Source organism: Xenopus tropicalis, chromosome 4 (genome assembly GCF_000004195.4).
Source record: "Xenopus tropicalis strain Nigerian chromosome 4, UCB_Xtro_10.0, whole genome shotgun sequence".
Taxonomy (NCBI): domain Eukaryota; kingdom Metazoa; phylum Chordata; class Amphibia; order Anura; family Pipidae; genus Xenopus; species Xenopus tropicalis.
In genome coordinates, this window is record NC_030680.2 from 125855372 (window position 1) to 125883062 (window position 27691).

Here is a 27691-nt window from a genome sequence, read left to right on the forward strand (position 1 = left end):
CCAAATAATCAAATATGGCTTCTACTGAAAGTGATCTGCCTGTTTTAATTCAATTGAGGGCAGAAAAATAAGTGAAAAGGGAACTTTTCCAGTCTCATATTGACTTCCTGCTGCAGGCTGATGTAAGTAGTCTCACTCGTTCCGCTGCATGACGTTTCTGGTTAAATATTGCTGGGAAATACCAAGAAATAAGGAGACTGCGCAAAGTGCAAAACTAATGCTTGTAGATTGTAAGCTCTTTTGGGCAGGGCCCTCTTCACCTCTTGCATCAGTTATTGATTGCTTCTTATGTTACTCTGTATGAAACCCACTTATTGTACAGCGCTGCGGAATATGTTGGCGCTTTATAAATAAATGTAAATGTTAATAATAATAATAAATCTAATGCAGAGATATGCTTAGATATGGTACTAACTCAATAGAACCCCAGGGCAGTTTTCCTGGGCACAGGCCCGAGGCTATCACTGGGGGTGCCTAACATTTGGTATCCCCCAGTGATTTAACCTTTCTTTGTCCTTTAAAATCATTTCAATATACATTTCCACCCAAAACACTTATTTTGCTTAACAAATGTAACATATTAAGCAAGGTTTTTAGGGTACTTACATATGCCTGTATCCTGCCAGTACGCACAGAAACCGCATCCCACCCCCGTTTCTCTAAACAAATTCAGTGTGACAAGACGGTTCTAGAAATTTTTATTAACCAATGCCACAAAAAATTAAAACAAGTCAGTGTACCCAAAGATAATTAACCCCTTTTGCTACAAAAGGGTTTAAAATGCATTGCAAAGCAACCTGTTGCAGACCATTCCAGCAACAGTAAGTTTTCCCCTCTAGACACTGCAGCAGTATTGTTACAGTCGAATAATCGCTCTCCCATGTAGGCCACGTGACACCCCCCCAGGACAGTGATTCAAAGGCAACAACTTCTGTAGTGCTTGACTGCTAAACTACGCCATTGGGAAGTTTTTTTTTTTTCCTTTTTTTCATTTTTTATATGAGCCCCTGGTAACTTTTGCCACCATGTTCAGAGACTTGTATAAAAACGGCCGTCTCTCATTTCATATGGAGCCTGTCTGCATGAACACTTAGCGCCCTCGTCAAATTAAGAAGCAGGAGGCTCAATGGGATCAATGACTTCTTGACACATTATACAGTTTTAGTAGAGCAGCTTTAACTCTGTACACAGGGAAGGAAAAACTAAAGTAGCCCTGTGACGTAAACACCGCTCCTGCCATGTTGCTATCAACTAAAAGGTGAACCGAAACCGCTGTCCTGTTCAATTAGCAAAGTGATGGCAAAAACAAAAGTGCAACATATATTACTACACCATTAAAGGCAGGAGCACATATTAATAGGGTGGAAGGGGGATGACAAAATGAAGCTTAGGAGAAATAAAGGAAGCCAGTCTGGTATCAGAATTCCCTGGTGCAGACTGGGATTTACAGTGGAATGTCAGAGTTAGTCTGGTGCATGGACAAATCTGCTAACAGTGAAGTTACATATTATATATTTATATATCAAAGAAAAAACGTTGACTTTTAAATACTGGTAGCAAGATGACTTTTTTTTTTATAAAATCTCATAACAGAATAAATGAAAAAGACAAAAAGGCCAGTAAGAACACTCTAAAGATTAATAAACATCCCTTCCAGGATTTTTCTGTGACTGTACGTTTTGCCGTGGGCTTAACCCTTGCTGCACGATGGCTCCCAGTCCCCCAGTGGAGTATGGGAATAGGTTGTGTGTGTGCAATACGGCAGGTTTCTCGGTTAGATGAGAAGGCACGTGGTTTTCTTCTTGCCACGCCTGGCTTGCAGGGCTGCCCGCGTAGCCAGCTCAAACACTTCCCTCACGCCATCTTTCGTTTTTGCAGAGCATTCCATGTAGCCATAGGCTGAGATACGGTTTGCCATGTCACGACCTTCTTCAGGCTTTACAGGCTCCTACCAAGGAAATAAGAAGATAATTTCAGTAAACAAACTATAAAGGCAGGTTGTCCATTTCTATTAAGCCAGAGGCATGGCTAAGCTTTGGCTTAAAAAGAAGAAATACAAGAGTGATTTTTAACAAATCCTTTCTACCAAGATGGTTGGTCTGGCAACAGGTTCAAAAGGGGAAACGTACAGACGCTTAATGAGGTAGCTGGCATTTGTGTTGCCATTAGCATAGCTTGGCACGGTGCCTTAAACAGAACTGTATACACCACCTGTTTCATTTTGGTGAGCTCCCTACGAGTGTGTTCATCATTACGCAGATCCTTCTTATTTCCAACTAAAATAATCGGCACATTGGGGCAGAAATGTTTCACCTCCGGGGTCCATTTCTCAGGTATGTTTTCTAGAGAAGATACAAGAGAAAATGAACATATTAAAAACTGATGCAATCAAATGATTTACTCGCATTCATCTCGGAGCAGCTTCCATCAAATGCCACACAAAGAATTTTCAATCTCCACTTGTACACAAGACTTTTACAAAGTCCCAAAATATATACATTCTCTACAAACACAAGTAAAAGGTGTACTGCCACTTACTGCACTATTTTGTAATTCTAAGCTACAGCTCCTCATAATACAGGTTGAGGGTTTAAAAAGAAGTCTGACTGACAGTTTCTTAAAATGAGAGTAAGACACTTGCTGAAACTTGTTCCTGAGATTATCATGGATTCCCTCTGCCTCACAGGGATATGGTCTATTGTGTGATAAAGGTCAGGGCATTACCTGAGTGGAGTCTACATTCTCTCTTGTCTTTTTCATCTTGTGTTCCACTACATCCTAGCTTGTGTAATATTGCATACGAACGGGGAACAAGGGGTCACAATTCAACTGCACTGGGACTGATGTGAATGATAAGTCTGTATGGGCTTTACACTCATACATATAGATACTAAGCAAATTAAATTAGCTGTAAACATTATAGCTGCAGCCATTAAACTGGCATAGCAAAGACACATGGGTCGCATATTTACTAAAGGCTGCACAAAAATATGTTTTTCACAAAACCCCCACTACCAGTTATGCGTCATAACTGCAACAATTCTGAAAGTTAAAATACACCATCTAAAAGCTGTCGAGGTCATGTAGAAGTCAATGGCAGCTGTCTTTTTTAACTGGCTGATCTTTCTTTGCTTTGTGGTTTATTTAAAAAAAAAAAAAAAAACTCTAAAACCACGAAAATCTGAATGTTGATAAATCTGCCTCTGAGGTTGCAAACATACCCCCCCAGCACTTACCTAAACTGTCAGGGCTATCAATGGAAAAGCACATTAATATAACATCAGTGTCTGGATAGGACAGAGGTCGCAGTCTGTCATAATCTTCCTGACCAGCTGTATCCCAAAGGGCCAACTCCACCTAGTAGAAAAAAGAAAGCAGCAATATAATTCTACATCTTTCCCGTTGTTTGAATTAAGAATTATGCATGTTTGTTATTTATTGCACTATAAAAGGGCAAATACAGAAATATGAAAAAAAGTCACATTTTACTTCAGGTCCGTATTAACTCAATTAATACAAATCCCAAGTCTACTGGGAAGGCACCATATAATGAGCTGCTCTTTATCCCAACAGTCTTCTGCTGTGGTTCAGCTTTACAGGGGCTGCTTAGTGGACTGTGGATTTGTGTTGATTGGGTTCTTACGAGCACAAAGTAGAATTAATTTTCAGCTTCTGCCCTTTTAAGTGCAAGACACAAAAATCAGAGCTCTTTCCCCAATAAAACAGGCAAAAGTATGATAAGCACAAAACCTAGTCATTAAATAAATGCTGAATAAGAGAGTACACTGCTGCTTTAATATGAAATGTAGTTTTGTGGGAGTATCTGAAGTGCATATATATATAATCCATAACATGACAAATAATGAATTGTGTGTGCCACAGATATAATTCCTGCAGCTCTCCGCTTTTTCTCAGGGTGCATACCTGCTTGCTATCCACTTCTATGTCTGCCACATAGTTCTCGAAAACTGTTGGGACGTACACCTCGGGAAACTGGTCTTTACTGAACACAATCAGCAGGCAGGTTTTCCCACATGCACCATCTCCCACAATTACAAGCTTCTTACGGATGGCTGCCATTTCTGAAAGGAAACACAAAAGATCACAAAGATTAAACATACACTAATACATATTATACACATATGGATTGGGCAAACTGCCTAATAAATGACTGTATTCACCAGTGCATGGAATAGAAACACTCCTGTATTATGAACTTCTTTATATGATTCATGAGAATTCAGTTAGAGAGAAAAGGGGAGCAGGAAAAATGAATTTAAAATGTTATGTCCAACCTGCAGCCATAAAGCCTGGAGAGCAGTTTGTTAGAGAAAGGAAGATGCATTGAACATTTTATATTTAAACAAACAAGCAACTATAAAAAGACACTTCATTTTAATTCCTTTAATCCATAGTGTTAGATAAAGGTATCCAACCATTTGATATAAAATATTTCACTCCCCAAGGTGTGTGCCTGTGCACTAAATCATGCACGATGTAAAAACACTCAGCCTTGTCCTAAAGGCCCTAAACTCCCCCATATTCACATCTACACAAAATTATGTTAAAAAGGTTGAACTTGAAAAACGCATCTGTTCTTTCTCAACCCAACAACTGTGCATGTTCCTGTGTAATCTGAACATAGCACACACCACACAAGAAACCACATGCCCACTGAAGCAGGAAAGGATGAAAACGGTGTAAACTCACTGCCATGGTAACACTGACAACACTTCTGTAACAAAACCTAAAGAAGTCTTACAAACTGTAGTCTTGTAGCTCTCGTTATGCCAGATTATGGAAACATCAACTTGATGCACAGCACTATAAAAACATTAAGTCACTGCTTTAAAAGTCCTATGAGTATGTTAAAAAAGTATATGTTAGATATAAGTACAATATGTTTAAGATATATACGTATATGGTTTTATTACACACGTATACATGATGCATTATTTAGGAATTCTTTCAGTGGATTACCTTTGTTTACCAACAATAAAGGTTGTAGGTAAAGAAAAGTGCAGCCTGACAGTAAATACAGCAGCTCCTAAGGCACATTTGCAGACTAGACCTCGCAACAACTGAACCCCAAAACAATGTTACAGTTTGTTTATTCAAAGATCTCTAGTAGGTGCAGCTCACACAGAAAAATATATGTCTATATCTATATACACACAAAAGCCACAAATACCCTGTAAATTATATATATGAAATATGTATTGCAGAAATAAGATAACAGTAAAAGGCTATTCAGTCTTTACTCATGTTATGGCCTTTCATTTTGAAACAAACTATTTTTAGAGATGTAACTGCAATGGCTTCTTTCCCTACATCACCTAAATGGAATGTGGGCTCTCTGTGCCAGAAGAACAAGCAAGTGTACAGGCACGTCTGTAGTCACACAGACAAGGAAAGGGCATCTGATACAATGCACAAACAGGCAAAGCATGAAACAGCAGAGGTTACCAATAACATGCCCACAATTCTTGAGTTCATCTACTGTAAGAATAATGGCTAATGGAAGTTCACTACTGCACCACTAGGTGTCGCCACACTACCACAGCAAGGATTAGAAAGTGGCCCTCACAGTCAGTCAGATTTTACCTTAATGGTGAGCAAAAATACCCGGCTGTGGAACTGCACCAGACAAGTCAGACAGGATGTATATATTAATAGCGACAATGTGACAATTGGGGAGGGGGGGGGCGGCATTGTTCAATAGAACAACAAAACTCGGTTTCATTTCAGTTATAATGCATTGTAGCCATGTTCCTACAGTCGGCAGCTAATAGGGTCAGTGATCATCACTAGGGGCTGCATGACATGATAAAAGCAGCAGCTCCCAAATTACTGGCGTGGCGTCTGAATGACAGGATCCCCAGGTCCATCAAACAACCACAAGTGCCACAGCACACAACTGGTAGGAGTAGTCTAATAAGAAAGACGTAGCTTCTGTGTTTATAGGCAAATTGGCCAATGCCTGGGCAAGCCAAAACCCCATTAAGAAAGACAAATACAGATTTTCAATCTAAAAGCATACACTTCTGGGGTGCTGTGACATGAGCGACAGGCTAACTATAAAGGTGCCAGGAAGACAGCAAGTAATGCACGACAGCCTGTTTAGTACATGCAAAGGCCATTCCAATGGCTGACAGCTAGTAAGGAGATGAATGTCTCGGCTAAACACGAAGCCGACAGGATTAAAAGGGCACGGCAAGTCCAACTCACAAAGCAGCGTGGGCATTTAGAGGTTCCACAGAAGATAAGCAGGGGCAGCAGCATACCCAATAAGTATGTGTCTCCTGCCCCCTGCAGGTAGAATTCTGACATTTCCGGGTATAGACATATAGATAATACATATTGTTGCCACATATGCATACTGGCACGAGGCAATCAGCCAATATAGAAACACATGGGCCACATTTCCCAAGTGAACCCACGTAGCATTTTGGGAAGAAACAAGTTGAATAATGAATAAAGCTGGTCAAACATGGAAAGATCACCCACCCCATACCTTACCTCGACCCCAACTAACCCACTAAATTTCACCAAGCAGTCAAACCGAAGCCTGAAGAAACAAGGAAATAATTTAAGAAGCAAAAATGAACATACACAAAGTTAATGTTTCAACGTGTATTAAGAAATGTTATTTATAAGATGAAAAACTGTATATGAGAATGTTTTCATGTAAAACGACCTACTGATTGCTTTCTTTCTCCTTATAAAACCAATAAAAACTTCAAACTTAAAAAAAAAACATGGAAAGATCTACTTGTTTTGCAATGACACCCAAACAAATAAATCTCTGGCAATGACCACTGGGCCAAGTCAGGTTTATCCGATTGTGAGCCTCTGGGCATACAAATGCTTGTTGGGCAGGTCCACATCAATGCTGCAACGTGTTTCTGGCTCATCACACCAGCCTGATAGATATTCTGGCCGATGTCAGGCAGGCCCTACCAAGGCCCCCAATGTGTGGGTCAATTAGCTGCCATCTTGTGTCTGCCCATCTGTATAGGGGATCTATATTTATAAAGAGCCACATGTGACAGTGCTAAAGGCACAGCCATATACATTGGCCTGAGGATTAGACACATATGAGAGTTAGTGTAGCAGTGGTGCCTTTGTACAAGTGCCCCCAGTGACAGCAATGATGAAAGGGAGCAGTGTGCGCTGTTAGCTCATAGTGCAACCACACCCGGCACATTTCCTGGACACAGGCAAGAGGTCTGTGTAAATATCTCCTAGTGAGGAGCCAATGTGAGCCGCAGCTTGACAAAGGGAGGAGGGGAAAGCAGGGAAAACTTTTTTTTTTTTAACCAAACCAATTCTGCTATTTAAGCAATGCGTGTGTTTGCTGTGTCCATGGCAGTTAATGCGACACTTATATGCAATTAAAGGTTATTATGGGAGATCTGACAGTAGTTGACCAGAAGGCACATAGGTATATATCAGTCAGGGCTATGGGTACAGGAAATGAGTGCGGATGTGGGGTAACCCACAGTGCATGGTTTGCTTCCCACTCTATACAGTGGTTACCTAACTGTGCCTCAGCCCTAAGGCCCCCACCACTGCCCCATAGGTTCAGCACTGGCATGACTGCCATGTAATTGTCAGCGCACACACTGGGCGGCAGGTCAGTCAATGCTATCGGCTACATGTGCCAAGCGTATTCCATACTTCCCGGTGCAGACACAGGTAGAAGGATTTAACAGTAGCAGGGCGTATGCTCTGCAAGCATTTTTCAGCTTGCCGGGAATACGCTATGTATGGCCTAAGGGTCCCCATGCACTGCATGCATCATGCTTTGATCAGCTAGATTGTGATCTACCAGGGGATCTGGAGCTAGTAAAGATCACACCGCATGGCACTGTCCATCAATAGGATTGGGTGATATTTGAAATGGAATTTTAGTGGCACTGACAATGTGTTTGAGGTAACAGTACACAATAGTAGTTTTATTAGAAGCCCACCCCACCCACACTGTTAAGAACCGAGTACCCCTGCACACACTGCCTCTGGCACACAGCAGCATACATTACAGCCATCTTACATATAACCTGGTGCAACTGCAGCCCAACACAATTCAAATGGGCCAGAAGAGCACGTACATTTGCCGTAACTACATTCCCATTTTTGAGGTTTTTCAACACAAAATAAACAGAGCTATGATAAACACACACTAAATAACAGGGGAACACAGAAAATAATTTCATTGCTTAATTATCAATAGTACATGTTTTCTGGATCCACAAAAACTTCAGACATACTCCATACAAAAGGACTACTCCTACATACAAGCAAAACATAGCTAGGCACAGTCTATCTAGAGAGCACTCAAAATCATACTTCACTGTTACTATGAAACAGAGCCATGTTAACCTGCTTCAAAGGATACATGGAGAGGTTCTGAACGATGGTAGGGAATTTACTCAGCCAAGTACTGCACTGTACAATCTACCCCACACATTAGGCGAGAGAATAACCCCCATATGTAATAAAAGGCACTAAAGTTTGCCCAGGATCAGTAATCCATAGCAACCAAAAAGATGTTTGCTTTAAATAGGTGACCAGTAAATTCTGCCTGCTGTATTGTCTATGGCAGGGTATTTTCTGGCGTTTAGTAGCTGTGACAAGTAGCTGCTACTAAGTAGCTCCGTGTGTCTTCACTCAAATTCAAACAAAACTACACACTGCCCACATACTTACAGCTGCTAGATCTTATTAGACACAAACTGTCACCCCTAGGGGCTGATTCTCGCATTTTTCTGCAAGCCAGGAGTCAGCCCCCTTTATCATCAGCCTTAGGGATGTTACCTGGGAAACCCAATTCAATAGAGCAATACTTTTCACCCTGTTTGGACTCGTTTCACTGGTAACAGGTATTAAGTTACTTTAGTTTCACTTTTTTTTTTCTTATTCACCCATTTATTTATTTATTTTACTTTATATGAAAAATGATTTCCTTTTAATAGAATGTGGTTTCTAATATTTTACCAATGCACAGTGTCGGTTGGAGCTTATCTATGACTAGCGTGTGAGAATCTATGGTATGAATATGGATAAACCGTGAGTGCAGCAGGCAGAGCCAGTGACCATTAGTGACATGTTTATGCAGAGAAAGCCGAGTGCAGTTAAAGCTTGGCAGGGAAAGGCTGAGCAGCGAGAGGCCGGCAGCACAGGATATAAACTCAGAGGAACTGCCCTGCCCAACAGGTCATTATTGTTGTACAACAGAAGGCAGTCGGCCGGCTCTGGCAGCCATTTCACAGCCCCATTTCCTGCATCTCTAGTCTGTGTTCACTTCCCCTTGCACAAACCACTGATAAAACTAAAGGAGTGACAAAATATGGCCAGGGAGTTGAATGCTTTTTCCAGCTCGTGACACATCATGACTGAAACTAATGTACTTTTCTTCACAAAGACCCACTGCTACACACTTTAAGGGCTGTGACAGACGGGGGGGGGGGGGGGGGGGGGGATTAGTCGGCACACGACAAATCTCCCTTGTAGCGGGCGATTTATATTCCCAAAATGCCATACCACTGGCTAGAATGTAAATCACCGGTGGGATGGCATACGCGGCGCTGCGATTTGCCGAACTTGCCCTATGCCATCCCACCGGCGATTTACAATCTTTGACAAAATCCTTTGTTAAAGATTTTTCAAATTTGCATGTGCAAATTAGGATGAGGAAAGGTAAAAGATCAGCGCATTCTATGTGCATGATGAAATTTTATGTGTCAAAAAGTCACATGCTTTTAAGGATTTGGACTGGCCAGGAGCATAGATTCATCCAAATCCTGCTAAAAAAGGCCAAATGCTGGACCGAATCCTGGATTTGGCGCATCCATACATTAAAGTGACTTTTCTGTTTGGCTTATGGTTGAAATGCCCATTTCTGTGCTTAGCATCCCCCCAAAGCACAGAAATGAGCATCTGAACCATTTGTAGATTGTAGGCTCTTTTGGGCAGGGCTCTCTTCACCTCTTGTATCGGTTATTGATTGCTTTATATGTTACTCTGTATGTCCAGTGTATGTAACCCACTTATTGTACAGCGCTGCGGAATATGTTGGCGCTTTATAAATAAATGTTAATAATAAGCCAATGACAGCTTCAACATCACAGAGAAATATATGGTGCATTCCCCTGCCAGGGCTAACTAACTACTCTGAGGAACACTAGTGGGGCTGCACACCAACAAGATGCACTCACTTCCCTCTTGTTTTAAGGGGTGTACAATGCAATGGCAAATACTGGTTTGATACTATATGTGCTCTTTAAATTATATCACTGTAATGCCTCAACAGGAGCTAAATGTTAAAGTAATAAAGTTATTATTAAAACAATATTATGTTTCCAATCCAGAGAGCATATTATTCTAGCCGGTGCTATATTATTTCTTTAAAAAGACACACAGGTCACATGTTTATTAACGGAGAACACTGAATAATGTTTACCTTTTAATTTAACACGGAAGAAAGTTAAGATTTTTTGGTGGCATTTGGTTTTGGTGACTTCCCCCATGGGTAAGATGCTAAAACAAATGGCAGGTATTGCCACAGTATGCCAACCAGCTTGATTGGAAAACATCAGGCTTTAGTTATCAATGGACTGCATATGCCATAACCACAGTGATTCCCACAGACTGGCACAAACCATTTTAGCATCTTTTCCCTAAGAAAACATGCCAAGGCCCAGCACAGCATTAGCCAACACTCAAACTGGCATGCTGCTAAGAGCCAACATCTTCTGAATAGGCACTATGCTTGGGCATGCACTGTCATTATTATATGAGGAAGAATAATGCATAGGGTCTGATTCCATCGAGAGGAAAGCTTACTGTAGCTGGAGCTCCTAAGTCATTTTCAAAGTACAAACAGATGCCCCACAGACCAAATGCTGTTCCAAAAGAGGATATTTTTTAACCCGTAACCTCTTTGTAGGACATATTTTTAAATGTAATCCCTCAAACATGAGCTGGTTACATAAAGAGTTGGACAGCACTACTGTAGAATAAGGAGCCCAAAGCAGGTCTTAATGACAGTAACAATATAGATGCACCTTAATTTGCACTTGCTGGAACAACTAGGCAGCCCCGCTTACATTTCCCACAACCACTCATCAGTGAACGCTTAGGGCTCTGGCACACGGGGAGATTAGAGCCCTTAGAGAAGAAATCCGAGTTACAGAGTAACTAGCACCATTTAGCTGTCACTATCTATAGAGCTTGGTCTTATCAACAGTGGTGTTTATGGCCTTGTGTGCCAGTCTGTCCTGGCATGGCAGCATTTTTAAGTAGCGGTATCCTCAGCAGAAGTAAGTTATACTGAGCTTGTGAACTATGAACTGGTTGTGTAGGTAAAGCACATTATGCATCAAAGTTCTACTAATGTAGATAATGGCCTACGTCAAAATGATTTCAAGAGAAAGTTATGCAAACCACCCTATAATCTGAATGCTGTCTATAACGGTAGCGCCCACAGACTTTTGGAATATAGCTTTTTTTTTGTAATAATTTTTACCTAAAAGTAATGCATAAAAATGTATTGAGTAGTGTAGTTTTCAAGGAAACAGAACTCTTAACCCCTGACTAATATTGGGCAGGTTAGAAAGTTTAATTGGCCTACAATTAACTAACCCATGGTATCTAATCCACAGCCCCACAGAACAATCTGATCATTTAGCATCCCTTGGGTCAGCCCGATTCATTTAGTGACTACACCAAAGGAGCAGACCTCCCCCTGTATGCCCAGCTTTAAAACTCTGGCCACTTTAAAGGAACAGTAACACCAAAAAATTAAAGTGTATAAAAGTAATTCCAATATAATGTACTGTTGCCATGTACTGTTGCCATGTACTGGTACAACTGGCGTTTGCCTCAGAAACCCTACTATAGATTATATAAAAAAGTTGCTGTGTAGTTATGGGGGCAGCCATTCAAAGAAGAAAAGGCACATAGCAGATAACAGATAAAACACCATTGTATTCTACAGAGCATATCTGTTATCTGCTATGTAACCTGTGCCATTTCTCCTTTTGTTCAAGCTTGAATGGCTGCCCCCATGGCTACACAGCAGCTTATTTATATGAACCAGGGATCCCCAACCTTTTTAACTTGTGAGCCACACTCAGATGTAGAAAGTGTTGGTGAGCCACACAAACATGAAAAATGTTCCTTGATGATGTCTTTGTGCTTCCAAAGATTTAAAAATGGGCACCTACTTTTAGTTGCCCCCGAGCCACTGGTTTGGGATTACGGATATAAACTATAGTAGCGTTACTGTAGCAAACACACAGCTTTTACCAGCTCAGGGCAACAATACATTATATTTTATTCACTTAAAAAAAACTTTTTTGGTGTTACTGTTCCTTTAAAGAGCAAACTAGAACACACATGCAGGAAAGACATTAATTGGTCTGGCTAATGATTACACGCCATTATCATCAGTGAACTGATTTACCAACAACTCTAAGGGTAATCACAGACAACATTTTTTCATGGTGACCAAACTCTAAAAATTTCTTTCCATTACAAGTAACGCGAAAATGCCTCCTTACGCATTTTGTGTCACTAAAGTGATTAAAGTGTTTTTACCTGCACTGGTTCTAACAAACCTCAGTAGAATTATTGCATTAACACCTGAAAATATAAAAGGCTACGTTGGATGCTACCCTAACCTAAAAGTTTCTAGAAATGCCTTGAAGAGTTGTTATATGGCAACAGAATCACCTGAGCATGCATAGTTTGTCCAGTGATTCTTAATAACCCGATTTATTTTATCAGAGTTGCAGGCTATAGCCAGTGCTGATTATACAATCAGATAAGCTTTGCCAGCATGTAAACCAACTTTCTCAAAATCATTCAAATTGCTGTACAATTATTAAAATAACATTCCTCACTATTCCCCTCTCACATGGGAGGCTGTTTGTCAATTTCTTGATGGACTTTGAGCACAGACGAGTAATGTATTTGAACCAAGTCTGTATATATGATGTATCTGGGCTGTTATTTTCAAAAAGCCAACTCCGACACAAAGCTGCCTGTAGAGACAAATTGCTGAGGGGGGCGTTAGTAAAGAGTAACTTGGTATCAGAAATGAAAAGAAACTTTACTTGTATTTAGAAAGTTTTGCATGAGATGTATTTATTTTTGTTGCCACATTTCTGCTTTAAATCAGAGACTATTACTTTCCAGAGGTTAGAAGACAGGATTATGAGTACTGCTTTCTCACCAGTTTTAAACTCACCCATAAGGCTAGCATCTCTAGCAACATATGATGGTAAACAATCTCTTGACATCGGCTTAACAGAGTTTTCCAACTATATCCATGTACTGTGGCTATTAGGAACTAGTTGACGTATTTAAGGGTCTGAGAATAGCCAATGTAGCCTTAAGCAGGCTGAAGGGGTCATAAAGTCTCCTGGACAAAAACATCTGGCACACAGGGCTCCATCTGCATTTATAAAAATGTATTCTGAGGCTTATATATACAGTAACGTTCACGTAAAGGCTTATAGATACAGTAACTTTCATGTAATCTACCATAAGGCCAGCTATTTTGAGAAATAAAATACTTCTATTGTGTCACAAGATCATAATAAAGCTCTTAAACACAAGTTTCCACACATATATTCTACTAGATCCCACAATTATATATGTCCATTCACAAACACTTAAAAAAAGAATGTGTAAATATTTGATATGGTGTTCTTTTGCACTTGCCAGTTCTTTGAGCTAAAGGGAGCTATAGTGCCCATTATGGCCATTTTGCTGTCCCTGGGCTTCATGCATGTTGGGCGAGTCAAACTTTTTAATCAGAATTCCAATGAAGCCGAGTCACCAAACCAATCAGCCAATATAAAGACTATGGCAGTGGCTTCCTTAACACTTCTGACAAGTGACGGAGGCTTAGCATTAATTGGGTAATGCTAGCAGTTTACGAAACACCTTTGCTTTGTACTTGTAATGCATCAGCATCAAAGCCTTTACATCAGTCAGAAACGGTCAACTTAACCCATGAAAACATATTTTAATAAGTATTAAAACATTTATAATGGCTGAAAACAAGCAAAAACAACAAACTTTTAAGAGGAAAAAACATCTGTCTATAACTTGCTTCCTGAGTCTTTACAATATGACAACATTCTATCCCTCACTCCATCTGCCCCTTGCGAGTAATGTCAATAGAGGTGTCAACTATAAGGTCACAACTTGAAGCAACTGCTTGTAAATATGTTATATGCTGATGGCATATGGGGCAATTTCCACCTGGCTATAAAGCTGACACTTCATGGAAAGGGCCTGACAGGTCCAGAACTGGTACTTTTCAACCCAAGACCAGTTCTCAGCAATTCCTTGAGAGCTTTAAAAATCAAGGAAGTGTGTGCAAGAGAATTGCTATGAAATCCTGGTACCCTTATGAAAAGTACGACCTACTACACAATAATAAATGAGTGGCTCTGTTCCTTCCCATATCCTCTTAGTGTGAATGATCTACTTAAGACCTAGTCCAGCAATCTGAGCACATTACTTATTCTCTATATAACTGTAACCGCAAGAAGGCTCTGGTGTTATTTTGTGTAAAAACAACTGTCAATGTGTTTTTTTTTTTTATTATTAATTAAATCACAGAAGCCAGCCTCAGGAGTTCACATTCTCATTCCCACAGCGGAGATGTACAACCTGTTGCTCTCAACTGATCTGCTCTACACCTTCCACAGGCAGCTGAGAAGTTTATGGCAATAGTTGTGCCAAGCTGAGGCCCCTGTACACAGCACTGTGCTGGCAATAATACAAATACTATACTGCTGATATACAGGGCCTAGAGTGAGGCAGGTAACAAGGAAATGGATTTAGGTGGGGAGAGAATGCAAGTGCCTCCCAAGCCCTAACCAACTGCCTGTTAGAGCAGCAGAACTGGAATGAGAAGTGAAAGGGCCCCTGGCAATAGAGGAAGGCAAGGGCCCTTATTGGGGGGGGGGGGATATATAAATGTGGCTGCGACAAAGAGAAAGGCTGCAGTGTTAGAAGCCCGGTGTAAATATGGAGAAGCAGTTAGAAATCACAATATGTTCTTTGTACTTTTAACAACGTTTCCTCCCCCCACCCAATCACCGGGCCCGTAGGATTCCGCCAATGCCCTTCCTGCCCTACGCTAAATCCGGTACCGCCGGCCCGGTTGGAAGTTCCGCAGACAAAGGTTCGTAGCACCAATGTCCGTCATTGGGAACTCTCCCCGACTCAGACTATCCCCGCCCGTCCACCCTTATAGGCCGCGGCCCAGCCGCCCTGGAATCCCCGGAGCCTCACCTTAGGCCTCGCTAAGCCGCTTTCAGATTCCGGTAGAGACTGGCTTCGCCGGACACGCTCACCGCTCCGTTACACACGGTATATAACTCGTGTTTTCCGTCCCTCCCACGGGCGGCGGCCGTTATTAGTTCACACTGACTCCTGCTCCTTCCAGCGTAAGAACCGCCCGGCTCAGGCTCGGCCACGGCAAGGATGCGTGCGCGGTCACGATGTAGGCGAGGCGGAAAGAAGCAACCAGCAGCCAAGTGTACTCAGACTAGCGACGTAACCAAAGCGCGGCCATGAGAATAACACTCAGACGGAGCAAAGCGCGCACATGCGCAGTACCGGGCACATTTGGGTGGGGCAGCAAAGGCTTGGCGCTCGACTACACACCGCTACGCTCACACATGATTATCCCAACCTGCTCAAACAATTAAGGGAGGGGAGCTCACGCTACTTCCATTTCGCCCAGTAGTGATACATAATTTCCAAATATTCTACCTTTTCTTAAGAAACGTTCGCCGGCATTCAAGGGGAAATGGGATAGGCAGGGGCGGGCTTTGCCTGGCGTCCAATAGGATTGTCACGGAGGCGGGGCACCTGAGCTCGCTGGGCGATAGGGCTATAAAAGCAGCTGTTTCTATTTTCTCACTTTATTACAGTTTGAGGTACGAGGAAGTAGCTGGAGGGGGATGTTATTTGTTTGTAAAATGGTATACACAGGAAGATTTAAAGCGCACGATCGTCGTACTTTATCGGAGTAAAAATGTGGAGGAATATTGGTAGTAATTAAAGCCTAATATTAGAAAGCAGAGATAGCGCTTTTGAATTTTGGTCCCTTGTATGTGAGGAGGCAGGTGTGGGCGGGATAATGGAGTAGGTTATCCATCCTTCAGTGTGTAATGGAAGGTCCTATTAAAAACATTTTATTCATCAACGTCTATTTTCATAGCTTTTAATTACTTACCTTCCACTTATGTCTCCTAGTTTTCATATGGGGGTCACTGACCCAGCCTTCAAAATCTTGCTTAGTGGAACAATTTGTAGATTGTAAGCTCTTTTGGGCAGGGCTCTCCTAACCTCTTGTATCGGTTATTGATTGCTTTATATGTTACTCTGTATGTCCAATGTATGAAACCCAAAAGAACTTCCAATCTACAAACACTCTAGCAACCATATAACTGCCAGAGAGGTGCTGAACAAAAAGCTGCGTCATTTAAAACAACCAAACAATAATAAAGAAGGCTAATTACAAATCCGAAAGCACATTCTTCCCATTACCTATTAAAATGTAGCACTTCATTTTAGAACTGTGTATATATTTATTTCATGTTTGTTCACCTTTGTATTTTATTAGAAACACTGCACTAATGAAACTATGCTCTCTTTCATCTTTTGCCATAGGCTGGACAAATTGAGGCAAATTGGTTTGTATATGTGAGTATAAAGCTGGCCATACACGTGGCGATCTCACGATGTTTCGTACGACCGTCGGTCGCACGAAACATCGTCAGATCCGCCACACACCATTCAGGGCTGAATCGGCAGGTAAGGAGGTAGAAACAATAGGATTTCTACCTCCTTCTGCCGATTCAGCTCTGAAGGGAGAATTTTGGTCAGGCGCCTTCTATGGCGCCCGATCAAAATTTTCTAACTTGGCCGATCGGCGAGCCGACCGATTTCAGCAGCTTCCTGCGATATCGGTCGGCTCGCTGACATGCCATACACGCACCGATTATCGTACGAAACGAGGTTTCGTACGATAATATCGGTGCGTGTATGGCCACCTTAAGGGGCTTTAGAATAACAAAAATACAAACAACATAACCCACATTTTGCGCCTCTTAAAAATAAGTGCCACTTTTATTTATAATGTCAGAACCCATGGCAGGAAAAAAACAGCGTCATTTTAATGTTAATTATGTTGTTTAAGCACTAAATTAAGCCTGCAGGCTACCGTTACCTCAGTAAACTTTATTATATACACCACACTTTGCTTAATTGCATAATTCAAGCAGAATTTCACTCTTATCTGTTATTAAATGCTGTCACCCATTACCCACATTGCCCCAGTGATTCCCCCAGTTGTGCCCTCATAGTTCCCCATTATGCCCTCATAAATGTAACTACAGCAACTGTACCTAGGTACAATAATCTATTGAATCTTATTGCCACCATACAGTGTCCATATAAAGCACTCTGTTGCACTAGTAGTGTATATTCTTAAGCCACTGTATGACTATACAGGTTCCCTCCACACTGTGGCCCAAGGACTGTGCCCACACAACTCACAATTATTCTAACTAGAAAGGGAAGTTTTAAAACAAACTTCATGTTGGGTTGAAAAACATGAAGTCACTGAATGGACTCTGCCCACTTTCTCTAACCTTGGACCACAGTTATACAGTAAAAACCCCTGTGCAAAGTTTGGGGACCCTGGTTTTTATAGTGTCTGAATGGCAGCAATTTAAATTTCCCCACTGAAAGTCAATGAGTGACATCTGATTGGCGGTTGGTGGCTCCACCCCCTTTTTCTAACCTGGAACTGCAGTTACCGAGTGACTCACTCTGCAAAGTTTAGGGACCCTAGGATTAATAGTTAAAGAACAGCAGCAGTTTAAATTTAAACCAATAAAAGTCAATAGGTGAATTGTGATTGGTGACCCCACCCCCTTTTTCTAACCTTGAGTCGAAGTCACTCAGTGACAAACAGTGGGCACCCTGGCATAAATAGTGTAAGAATGGCAGCATTTTAAATTTAAACCAATAAAATTCAATGGATGAAATCTGATTGGCTGTTAGTGGCCCAACTCACTTTTCCTATGTTTCAACTGCAGTCCCCCAGTGACCAACTTTGCAAATTTTGGGGACTCAGGCATAAAAATTGTGAGACTGGCAGCATTTTACACTTCACCATTGAAAGTAAATAGGTGAAATGTTATTGGCTGTTGGTGGCTCCACCCACTTTTTTCTAACTTTGAACGGCAAATACCCAGTGACTAACAACCCTGGAATTAATATTTAAATAATGGTATCAGTTTTAATATAAACCAATGAAATCTAATGGGTGGAAATGGATTTGCTGTTGGTGGCTTCGCCCACTTGTTCTAACCCTGAATATGTAGTCAGCCAGTGGCTGACTGTGCAAGATTTGGGAACCTTGACATAAATAGTGTGAGAAAAGTAGCATTTTAAATTTAAACAAAAAAAAAATCAATAGGTAAAGTCTGATCGGGTGTTGGTGGCTCCACCCACTTTTTAAAACCTAAAAATGCAGTCCCCTAGTGACCCTGGTGTTAATACTGTGAGAATGGCAGCAGGTTGAACATCAATGGTACATATCCATGTAGAAATTGTAGCCACTGTAGTGGTATTATTCCCGGGGCTTTTGTCACACATCCTCTGCATGGCACTAGATACAAGGTAGGAGGCTTCTTTACCTGTGATACAAAGGATGTCATTTATTGTATTAAGTGTCCATGCGGTTTAGTGTATGTTGGACAAACTACTAGATCTATTAAAGTCAGACTTAATGAGCATAAATCTATCATCCGTAATTATCAACCACAATCTCCCCAGAAAATTAAGACTAACGAAAAAGGCAAGGAAATAGAGAAAAAAAGAGAGACATTGCTTGCTAAGCACTTTTTTACACATGGACACCAGGTGTCACAAGTCAGATGGCAGATTTTAGAAAAAGTGATTACTATACAGGGACAAGAGAAAAAGAAAATATTGTCACAAAGAGAATGCTATTGGATTTGGCATTTACAATCGCGCCAGCCAAAGGGGTTAAATGAGGAATTTAATATGTCCTGTTTCCTATGAATACCTGCACAACAGATTAATGGTCGGTTTTATATTTCTATTTCAGATAAATAACCCTCTTTGGTACTTAGCAGGGATAGATACATTTTCTCTGTCTGCTGCGAGTAGGGTAAGATACTTTTTCTGATACATTCTTGCAAATAGCTGTTTCTGATATTCTTTGAATGTTTTTAACTTAGTAACAATTTTTAATTTGGTAACACTGTTTTATATTTTAGTATCCTGTGGGACCTGTTTTTCTACAGCACTGTGTCACTTTGGATATTGCAAACTGCAAGTCACTTTTCTGCGATGTTAATAGAAACTATTATATTAATAATAGTTAATAGAAACTATTATATTACCTGACACTTTATGAATTTTGTATAAAGATTTTACACTCATATTTATGTAGTTAATCACTTGTGTATATTGAATAATGTTAATTGATGAAGCTGTGTATGCTAATTAATTGGGTATTTATTGCCGTCACTTCCACTGATGTGTATGCTTGACAAAGGGGTTGTTTTGCCCCGAAACTTTGCACTTCCGTAATAAAGTATCTAGAGGGCTAGTCCCGTTTGTAGCTCCTGAGTGCCATTGCTTTCTTCCAGCAGGTTGAATTTTCCCATTGAAAATCAATAGTTAAAATCTGATTGGCTGTTGGTGGCTCCACCCACTTTTTCTAACCGCAGTTACCAGGTGACTAGCTCTGCAAAATCTGGAGACCTTAGTATTAATATTTAAAGAATGGCAGTAGTTTAAATATAAACATATGAAGTCTATAGGTGAAATCTGATTGGCTGTTGTTAGCCCCGCCCACTTTTCTAAACTTGGAACCTAGTCACCCAGTGACAAACTGTACAAAGTTTGGGGTCCCTGACATTAAACATGTGAGAATGGCAACAGTTAAAATTTCCCCTCTGAAAACAATGAAAGAAATGTGATTGGCTTTCGGCGGCCCCGCCCACTTTTTCTAACCTTGAGTACAAAGTCACGCAGTGACTGACTGTGTAAAGTTTGCGAACCCTGGCATCAAACCAATAAAATTCAATAGGTGAAATCTGATTGGCTGTTGGTGGCTCCGCCTAGATTTTCAAAACTAAAACTGCAGTCCCCTATTGACCAACTGTGAAATGTTTGGGGACCCTGGTGTTAATTCTGTGAGACTGGCAGCAGGTTGAATTTCCCCATTAAAAGTCAATAGGTAAAATTTGATTGGCTGCTGGTGGCTCCACCCACTTAAACTAAATACAAAAAACCTTAAATGCGTAGTCACCCAGTGTCCGACTATGCAAAGTTTGGGAACCATGGCAACAAACAAATAAAAATCAATAGGTGAAATCTGATTGGTTGTTGGTGGCTCCGCCCACTTTTCAAAACTAAAACAGCAGTCCCCTAGTGACCAACTGTGAAAAGTTTGGGGGCCCTGGTGTTAATACTGTGAGACTGGCAGCAGGTTGAATTTCCCCATTCAAAGTCAATAGGTAAACTCTGATTGGTTGTTGGTGGCTCCACCCACTTTTTCTAACCTTGAACCACAGTTACCTGGTGCCTAACTCTGCAAAGTTTGGCGACCCTGGTGTTATTACTGTGAGAATGGCAGCAGGTTGGATTACCACCAAGTCAGTAGATAAAATCTGATTGGCTGTTCACAGCTCCGCCCACTTTTGGGCATCCAACAATCATCAATCATTTTCATTCAGGCTGAGCCCATGACTATGTGATTCAAGTTTGGGGAGTGTAGCTGTAGCCTGTAAGATTGGCAGCAGTTTCAAATTCCCCTTAAAAGTCAATGGGTAAAATTTTATTGGCTGTTGTTGGCCCCTCCCACTTTGGGTTTATAAAAAAAAAAAAAAACTTGAATGCGTAGTCACCCAGTGACTGACTGCAAAGTTTGGGAACTCTGGCATCAAACCAATAAAAATCAATAGGTGAAATTTGATTGGCTGTTGGTGGCTCCACCCACTTTTCAAAACTAAAACTGCAGTCCCCTAGTGACCAAGTGTAAAAAGTTTGGGGACCCCGATGTTAATACTGTGAGAATGGCAGCAGGTCAATATCAATAGATAAAACCTGATTGGCTGTTCACAGCTCCGCCCACTTTTGGGCATCCAACAATCATCATATTTATATTCAGGCTGACCCCAAATTCACAAATTTTGATAAAAAACAATAACTTTAGGAAAGCATTGCGACTTGGTTGCATTTGTTGTATTTTTCTGCATAAAATCATTTTTGTTTCTGGAGTATGTGTTTATATTATGGAAAAAGTGATTTTTTTTTTTTGTTCATTTTTTAGACATTTAGAAGCCTATATCTTGTAACAGAATTGGAATTACACAACAGTTCAACCATATTTTGAATTGTCCTGAAAAAAACAATATATTGTTTTCCTGGGTTAACTAAAAGTCCCCCCAAGGAAAGGCCCCTAAAGTGAAAGAAAATGTTCAAAAACTGTCTGGCAGTACAAGTTCCGCTTTGACCGAAACAGCTGGCAGTGAAAGGGTTAAGCTCCCAGCTATCTTGTAAGCTTCCAGCAATATTCAATGATGTCACAATGCTGCCACCCAAATAGATAAGAACCCAGCAAATGAGTTGATGATGTCACAATGCTGCTTCCCAAGTAATTCTGCACAGCTACATAACTCACTCAACTCATTCTAATGATGAGTAAAGTCATGGCGTCATTGCAAGCTATGATCATTTTACTAATTTTATCATTATTTTTAACAGAAGCTTTTCCAACAGAAACACCAAAAGGTAATTAACTCACAAAGCCTAAGATATTAATCTTAGGTATAAATTTATAGTGTAAAAATACTTATATAGATCACAGCTATCATTAAAAAGCGCTAGTTTACCTAAATCAAAAAGAACATTTGATTATTAGTTTACCTACAACATTTGATTATCACTAGGGCCAAATCCAGGATTAGTTTTGGGATTTGGAGAAGATTCACCCTTTTTTGGCAAGATTTGGATCAGGCGAATCCAAGTGCCTGGCCGAACCAAATCCAAATCCTTAAAATCATGTGGCTTTTGGTCATGTGAACACAGAAGTAAAAACATTTTTACACGCACGCTTCTATTTAACCCTTCAGCTGCCTAACATGCCTTTTCAAATTAGGATTCAGATTCGGTGTTCAGCCAAATCTTTTACCAAGGATTTGGGGTTCGGCCAACCCAAAAATAGTGGATTCAGTGCATCTGTAATTATTAATCTGTTTCTACTGTATATTTATTGTATAACAGCTTCTAAAACAAACACACAGTGTACAGAAGCACATTTTAAATAAACTAATAAGATTTTTCATTTCTTAGGGGCACATTTACTAATCCATGAACAGACCGAAAGCGTCCGAATGCGTTTTTTTCGTAATGATTGGTATTTTTGCGACTTTTTCGTCGCCGTCGCGATTTTTCGTATTTTGTGTGACTTTTTCATCACCGTTACGACTTTATTGTATATTTTCCGCGACTTTTTCGTCGCCGTCGCAAAAAATCGGATTGGTTTTTCCGCCGTTTACAATTGCTCAATACGAAAAAATCGCGACGGCAATGAAAACGTCGCACAAAATACGAATAAAAGGCGACGGCGATGAAAAAGTCGCAAAATTTTCGTTTCCAATCTGATTTTTTCCCATTCGGATTTGTGGATTAGTAAATGTGCCCCTAAGTGTTACTTTCTTTTAAAATTACTATTAGTAACCCCCACATCCCTTAAAAAAAAGATTCCTTAATACATTCCAGAACTTATTTATATTTCTCCATTAAATGCATTCTTTTAGTGAAAAAAATCTAAAGGGACACCCTAACATTTACATGTGGTACCAGGGGCGGGCCAAGCCGTCCGGGCGCCCTAGGCAACCCGGTCGGCCACCTCGCCCGCCCCGCCCCCTCCGTTGGCGCGCATGCGCAGTTCGGGGGGGGGGGTGCGATGCCGTGGGTCATTGCCCCCGCCGCTTGTCATTAGCGGCGGGGGCAATGGCAAAGTAGGGGAACTAGGGGTAGGCAGGAGAGGCTTCTGCCTGGCCCCCCTAATCAATGCGCCCTAGGCAGCTGCCTCTTCTGCCTACCCCTAGTTCCGGCCCTGTGTGGTACCTCATTTGTTTACCAAATTTATAAACATCAAGAAACAGCAATGATTTGTTAGGCGTATTGACTTATTTGTAATCTATTGCAACAAACCCATGTCGAGTACAGAAGCAGATGTTATAGGAATAAATATGAGGTTCTCAGTCATAAAGAAATTTCTATAAATGCATTCAGAGTAAAATAAACATTTCTAAGTGCTAGTTTAATAAGGTACATTTTTTTAAAGGTTTCACCTAAAATATATGAATTATAATTTTGAGTATTATCTGACTATGGCAAATTGCTGTCTGTTACCTTGAACTCTGGGTAGCACTGATCACAGTTCCTGAATGTTAATGATTACTGTGATTGTTAATCCTACATGTTAAAAAGTATATAAAGTATATCCGAAATTAACCTTTTTTCTTCTTTGTGCAGGTTCTTGGCGTGCAGCTGTAATTAAAGAGACTTATGAATTGGGAAGAATAGCTGCTGCTAGCCTGGTCTTCATAGTATTAATAATACTACTTAGCATCATCATTGTATGGTAAGTCCTTAAACGACAGGTAAAGCCTACTTTTGCCTACAATGTATATCAGTTGGGCACGTCTCCCCCACCCAAATGGCATCATTTGTACTGTGTATATCCCCTCCGCTTGCCGGCACCATCACATTTTCCTAAAGCAAATAGCAGCTTTCACCCGGTGGCCATTTTCCTCTGATACATAATCAGATACATTTATATCTGCAAACAGCCTACACACACACAGACCCTTATTCAGCATACATTTCATCAAGAATACAGGCTCACACAGGCACAACTGTCCCTGATAAAAGTTCTGCTTTGTTTGAGCTGAGTTTGGGAGAGGAGGTTAGGAGAAAAAAACTGAAGCAGACAGCTAGAGCTGAGTTTCTATGGAAACCAGCAATGCCATCTCTTTACTGACTGCTAGAATGTGGACGTGTTTAGTAATCTGAGCTTAGAACAACTGAGCAAATCAAAGTAAATTCCTGAAGGGGGGGCAAGTGGGTTACAGGAGGAGAAGGAAATCTAAGTGATTAAGGGGACACTGCAAGCTTACTATTAACCTCTGGACAACGAGTGTGGCAGGTAATGCTTTCACTAAGGATAAGATTTCAAAGCGGCTGTTCACTGATGAAATTTTTGTGTGTGGGGTTTACATGTCCTTTAATGTACATTGTAGCATATTTAGTGGGGTTAAAAAATACTGATGTGCATTAAAAAATTGTTAAAAAAAGTATCCAGTTTCTTTCAGTATGCTTCTCCCTTGGCCTATAATCTAAATCAGAGTTCCCCTTAAGAATTTTCCTGAACTGCCTGTCTAGTCTATTAAGACAAAACACTCTATAAAAAGCACTGATATAACTGGTACAAATGCCCCCCTTCCCCTTTATAACATCCACATCTCTGGCTAATAATTTAGCAGAACTGCACACTGTAGCTCTACTAAATTTGTTCCCAGAGCCCCCATTTTCGGCAGGCCTCTATAGAATCTTGTACTCTGTGATCACATTAGTTACACCAGAGTAGAAAAGTGTACCAAGACTTCCATATGGCTAAGTTTACATTTTTCATTTGTTATCAATGATCTATAAAGTGTAAAGATATAAATATTTAACACTTATTTTATGTTAATCAATAGGTTGAAATGGAAGATAAAAATGAAGATCAGTGATGAAAGGTTACAAACCTCTTCAAAAGGTAATTCATTGAAACTGTAGTGCTTGCAAAAGGAAACATATTTTCCTTTGTGCGTGTTTGGTTGAGTCACATTGAGGATATTTGCACAATTACTAATGTAATTGAGACTTCAGAAGGATTTTTGCCTTTCTCTGGATCAGCTAGCAGTTAGGCAGGTTGAACTTGATGGATGTGTGTCTTTTTTCAACCTAACTTACTATGTTACATTTCCAACGTACTAATATATAGCAAAAGCATAAACATGCAGCAGGGGTGGGCAATACGTTGATAGCGGTCCACCAGTCAATCCCACCATGGATCACTGGTGGACCACGATAAAGCTGGAGATGCGGAAGTGCTGCGTGGATGCGTACGGACACATTCACGCCACATTTCTGCATTTCGCGGTCACAAGTCAACCGCGGAATTGAAAAAATCTGGCCATCACTGACATACGGCATGTGGCATTTAAAAACATGTAATGGATTGTGACTGTATCTGAAGGGTTTTTGATACCACTAAGCAAAATAACAAGCATTCGGTTAACTTGTGCTTAGTTGCACCCAAAAAAGTGTTTAAATGTATGTCAAAAACATAAAGAATTGACTGGTAGGGGCCACTGAGGTATTTAAAGGTGCAGGCTAAAAGAAACATCACTCCAGATAGGGAAAACTGGTATTTTTCTAAGAAAAAAAAATGTCTCCTGTTGAGTACTCTGGGTCTTGCAGCAGTAGGAGCTCCCATTGTAGGAAACCAGTTTGGTACATATTACAGGCATGTAGTGAGCGAGTGCCCCAGCTTGTGCATACATGTGATTTAGGATTAGGAGAAGCACGGTAGGTGCATTAATGAGCAAGCTGGGGCACTCACTCATTAGGCAACATTGGGGTCATAGCACTCAATACTGACTTTTCGTTGAAAAATATTATAGCTTTCTACTCAATTTTAGGTAATAGGTGCCTTTTAAATCATTAGCACAAAAAATAAAAAAAGAAAGGGCGGCACTCTGAACATCCAAAAGACAGACCATTTAAAAGTAAATCATTCACACTCTTTGAACTGCTTAAAATTCAACCATCAAGAAAGATTTTCTAAGAATTTCAATACCACAGACTTGATTTGGCTTCACTGGATTGTGCTAACACACATACATTAGGCCTTTTATAAAGAGAGTTCACTCTTTACTATTTATATTTTATGTTGATCACCTTGCCTTAATGCTATTAAGTATATATGAACATTGAAAAACCCAGACTGTTGTGCCATCAACATGGATTGGTGTTAGCTAAGGTGACTTCCATTACAATGCACTGTCTATTCTACTATTAGAAGATCATAAGGAAAACATTTAGGACACTATAGGAAATTGTATTACCACATTTTGAAGAGTGAATTTGTATGAGCAAGTAGTTACCAGATGTTCTATACGGATTTTAATTCTATAAGACATTGTAAGGAATAGTTTGTTGACTAAATGCAATTCTGTTTAGATGCCCTGACAATGACAGAGACTGCACATGAGGAACATGAACTACAAGAAGTCATTGTTATAGGCCCTAAAAAAACAGAAGAGAAAAAAGATGAAGAGGCTACTAACGCAAAACTAAAAAAGACAGAGAAAGAAGAAGAAGCAGACATGATGAAAATAAAAGATAAAGAAGAAACTGACACAAGGAAAAATACCCTTGCTAAAGATAAAGAGGATGATCAAAGAGGAGAACCAGCAGACACAGATGTAGAATATGGTCTGGAAGAAAATAAGAAAAAGGAAACAGAAATAGTGGGTAATAAGAAACCTAAGAAAAAGAGACTAAAGAAGGCTTTTTTTTTCTGTGCTCCACTAATAAAGAAAATACAAGGAAGGAAAAAATAGTACGAAACATCAAAAGTACCAAAATGAATCAAGCTGGATTCTGACAGAAATATTTCATCCAAAGGCATTACTGAAACTTTGTGCCAATATGTTTAAAAAACATAAAAAACATTGAACATTATAAAAAAACTGGACCTTTTCAGGATATATAAAAAAAATTTTGAGTGAAATATTTAAAAAAAAAAAAAGTGAAGAAAAATATTTTTATTTTGTGATTTTTTTTCCAAGAAAAGGTAAATTTACTTACAAAAATGTTACTGATTTTAAAAACCCTGATTCTGCTGAATCCAACAATACCAAATATAACATACATAAGCTGTGACCCAGAAATAGAGGAGAATTTGTATTGCATAACACAGTGCTGTCCAACTTCTGTGGCACCGAGGGCCGGAATTTTTCCGGCCTCCGTGGTGGAGGGCCGATAATGGAAGCTAGTTTTGACCACTCCCCTTTTTAAAACCACACCCACTTGAAACCACACCCATGTTATCGCATGACCATAGCCATATTAATGGTAGTAGTACAGCAAAAACCTGCCATACTCTGCCTGCCCTACCCTGCCTGTGTGTGCCATACTCTGCCTGCCCTACCCTGCCTGTGTGTGCCATACCCTGCCTATGTGTGCCATATCCTGCCTGTGTGTGCCATATCCTGCCTGTGTGTGCCATACCCTGCCTTCCCTACCCTGCCTGTGTGTGCCATACTCTGCCTGCCCTACCCTGCCTGTGTGTGCACTACCCTGTCTGTGTGTGCCATACTCTGCCTTCCCTATCCTGCCTGTGTGTGCCATACCCTGCCTGTGTGTGCCATACTCTGTCTTCCCTACCCTGCCTGTGTGTGCCATACCCTGCCTGTGTGTGCCATACTCTGCCTTCCCTACCCTGCCTGTGTGTGCCATACTCTGCCTGTCCTATGCTGCCTGTGTGTATGGCACA

The 27691-nt window shown here is 40.6% G+C and overlaps 2 protein-coding genes across 5 annotated transcripts; one reads left to right on the forward strand and one right to left on the reverse strand.

Moving 5' to 3' along the window:
• Positions 1 to 681: 681 nt before the first annotated feature.
• rhoa (ras homolog family member A) lies at positions 682 to 15872 on the reverse strand. Of its 3 annotated transcripts, none has more exons than XM_012964514.3 (5): positions 15799 to 15872; positions 3925 to 4082; positions 3237 to 3357; positions 2212 to 2342; positions 682 to 1948 (listed from the first exon to the last, which is right to left on the reverse strand). In XM_012964514.3, the coding sequence occupies exons 2-5, from the start codon at positions 4078 to 4080 to the stop codon at positions 1775 to 1777; spliced, it is 582 nt and encodes a 193-aa protein (XP_012819968.1). In that variant the 5' UTR covers positions 4081 to 4082; positions 15799 to 15872; the 3' UTR covers positions 682 to 1774.
• Positions 15873 to 15939: 67 nt separating this feature from the next.
• On the forward strand, positions 15940 to 26915 carry LOC105947715. 2 transcript variants are annotated; one of them, XR_001924502.2, is made up of 5 exons: positions 15940 to 16734; positions 19172 to 19234; positions 23620 to 23728; positions 24846 to 24904; positions 26374 to 26741. XR_001924502.2 is itself a non-coding variant. In XM_012965741.3 (4 exons), exons 1-4 carry the CDS (start codon positions 21771 to 21773, stop codon positions 26754 to 26756), a joined length of 648 nt encoding a protein of 215 aa, XP_012821195.2. In that variant the 5' UTR covers positions 21592 to 21770; the 3' UTR covers positions 26757 to 26915. The 2 variants fall into 2 exon arrangements, 1 of the variants encoding a protein (XP_012821195.2); XM_012965741.3 differs by lacking the exons at positions 15940 to 16734; positions 19172 to 19234 and adding an exon at positions 21592 to 21867 and having other exon boundaries at positions 26374 to 26915.
• Positions 26916 to 27691: the final 776 nt, after the last annotated feature.

Excerpts from the sequence above, each read along its gene's own strand:
- rhoa (XM_012964514.3), bottom strand. The coding sequence starts at position 4,080 with ATGGCAGCCATCCGTAAGAAGCTTGTAATTGTGGGAGATGGTGCATGT. Across the intron at positions 3,358-3,924 it reads TAGAAGTGGATAGCAAGCAG|GTGGAGTTGGCCCTTTGGGA; the intron begins GTATGCACCCTG and ends TTTTTCTACTAG. Across the intron at positions 2,343-3,236 it reads TGATAGCCCTGACAGTTTAG|AAAACATACCTGAGAAATGG; the intron begins GTAAGTGCTGGG and ends TATCTTCTCTAG.
- LOC105947715 (XM_012965741.3), top strand. The coding sequence starts at position 21,771 with ATGATGAGTAAAGTCATGGCGTCATTGCAAGCTATGATCATTTTACTA. Across the intron at positions 21,868-23,619 it reads TCCAACAGAAACACCAAAAG|GTTCTTGGCGTGCAGCTGTA; the intron begins GTAATTAACTCA and ends TTCTTTGTGCAG. Across the intron at positions 23,729-24,845 it reads CTTAGCATCATCATTGTATG|GTTGAAATGGAAGATAAAAA; the intron begins GTAAGTCCTTAA and ends GTTAATCAATAG.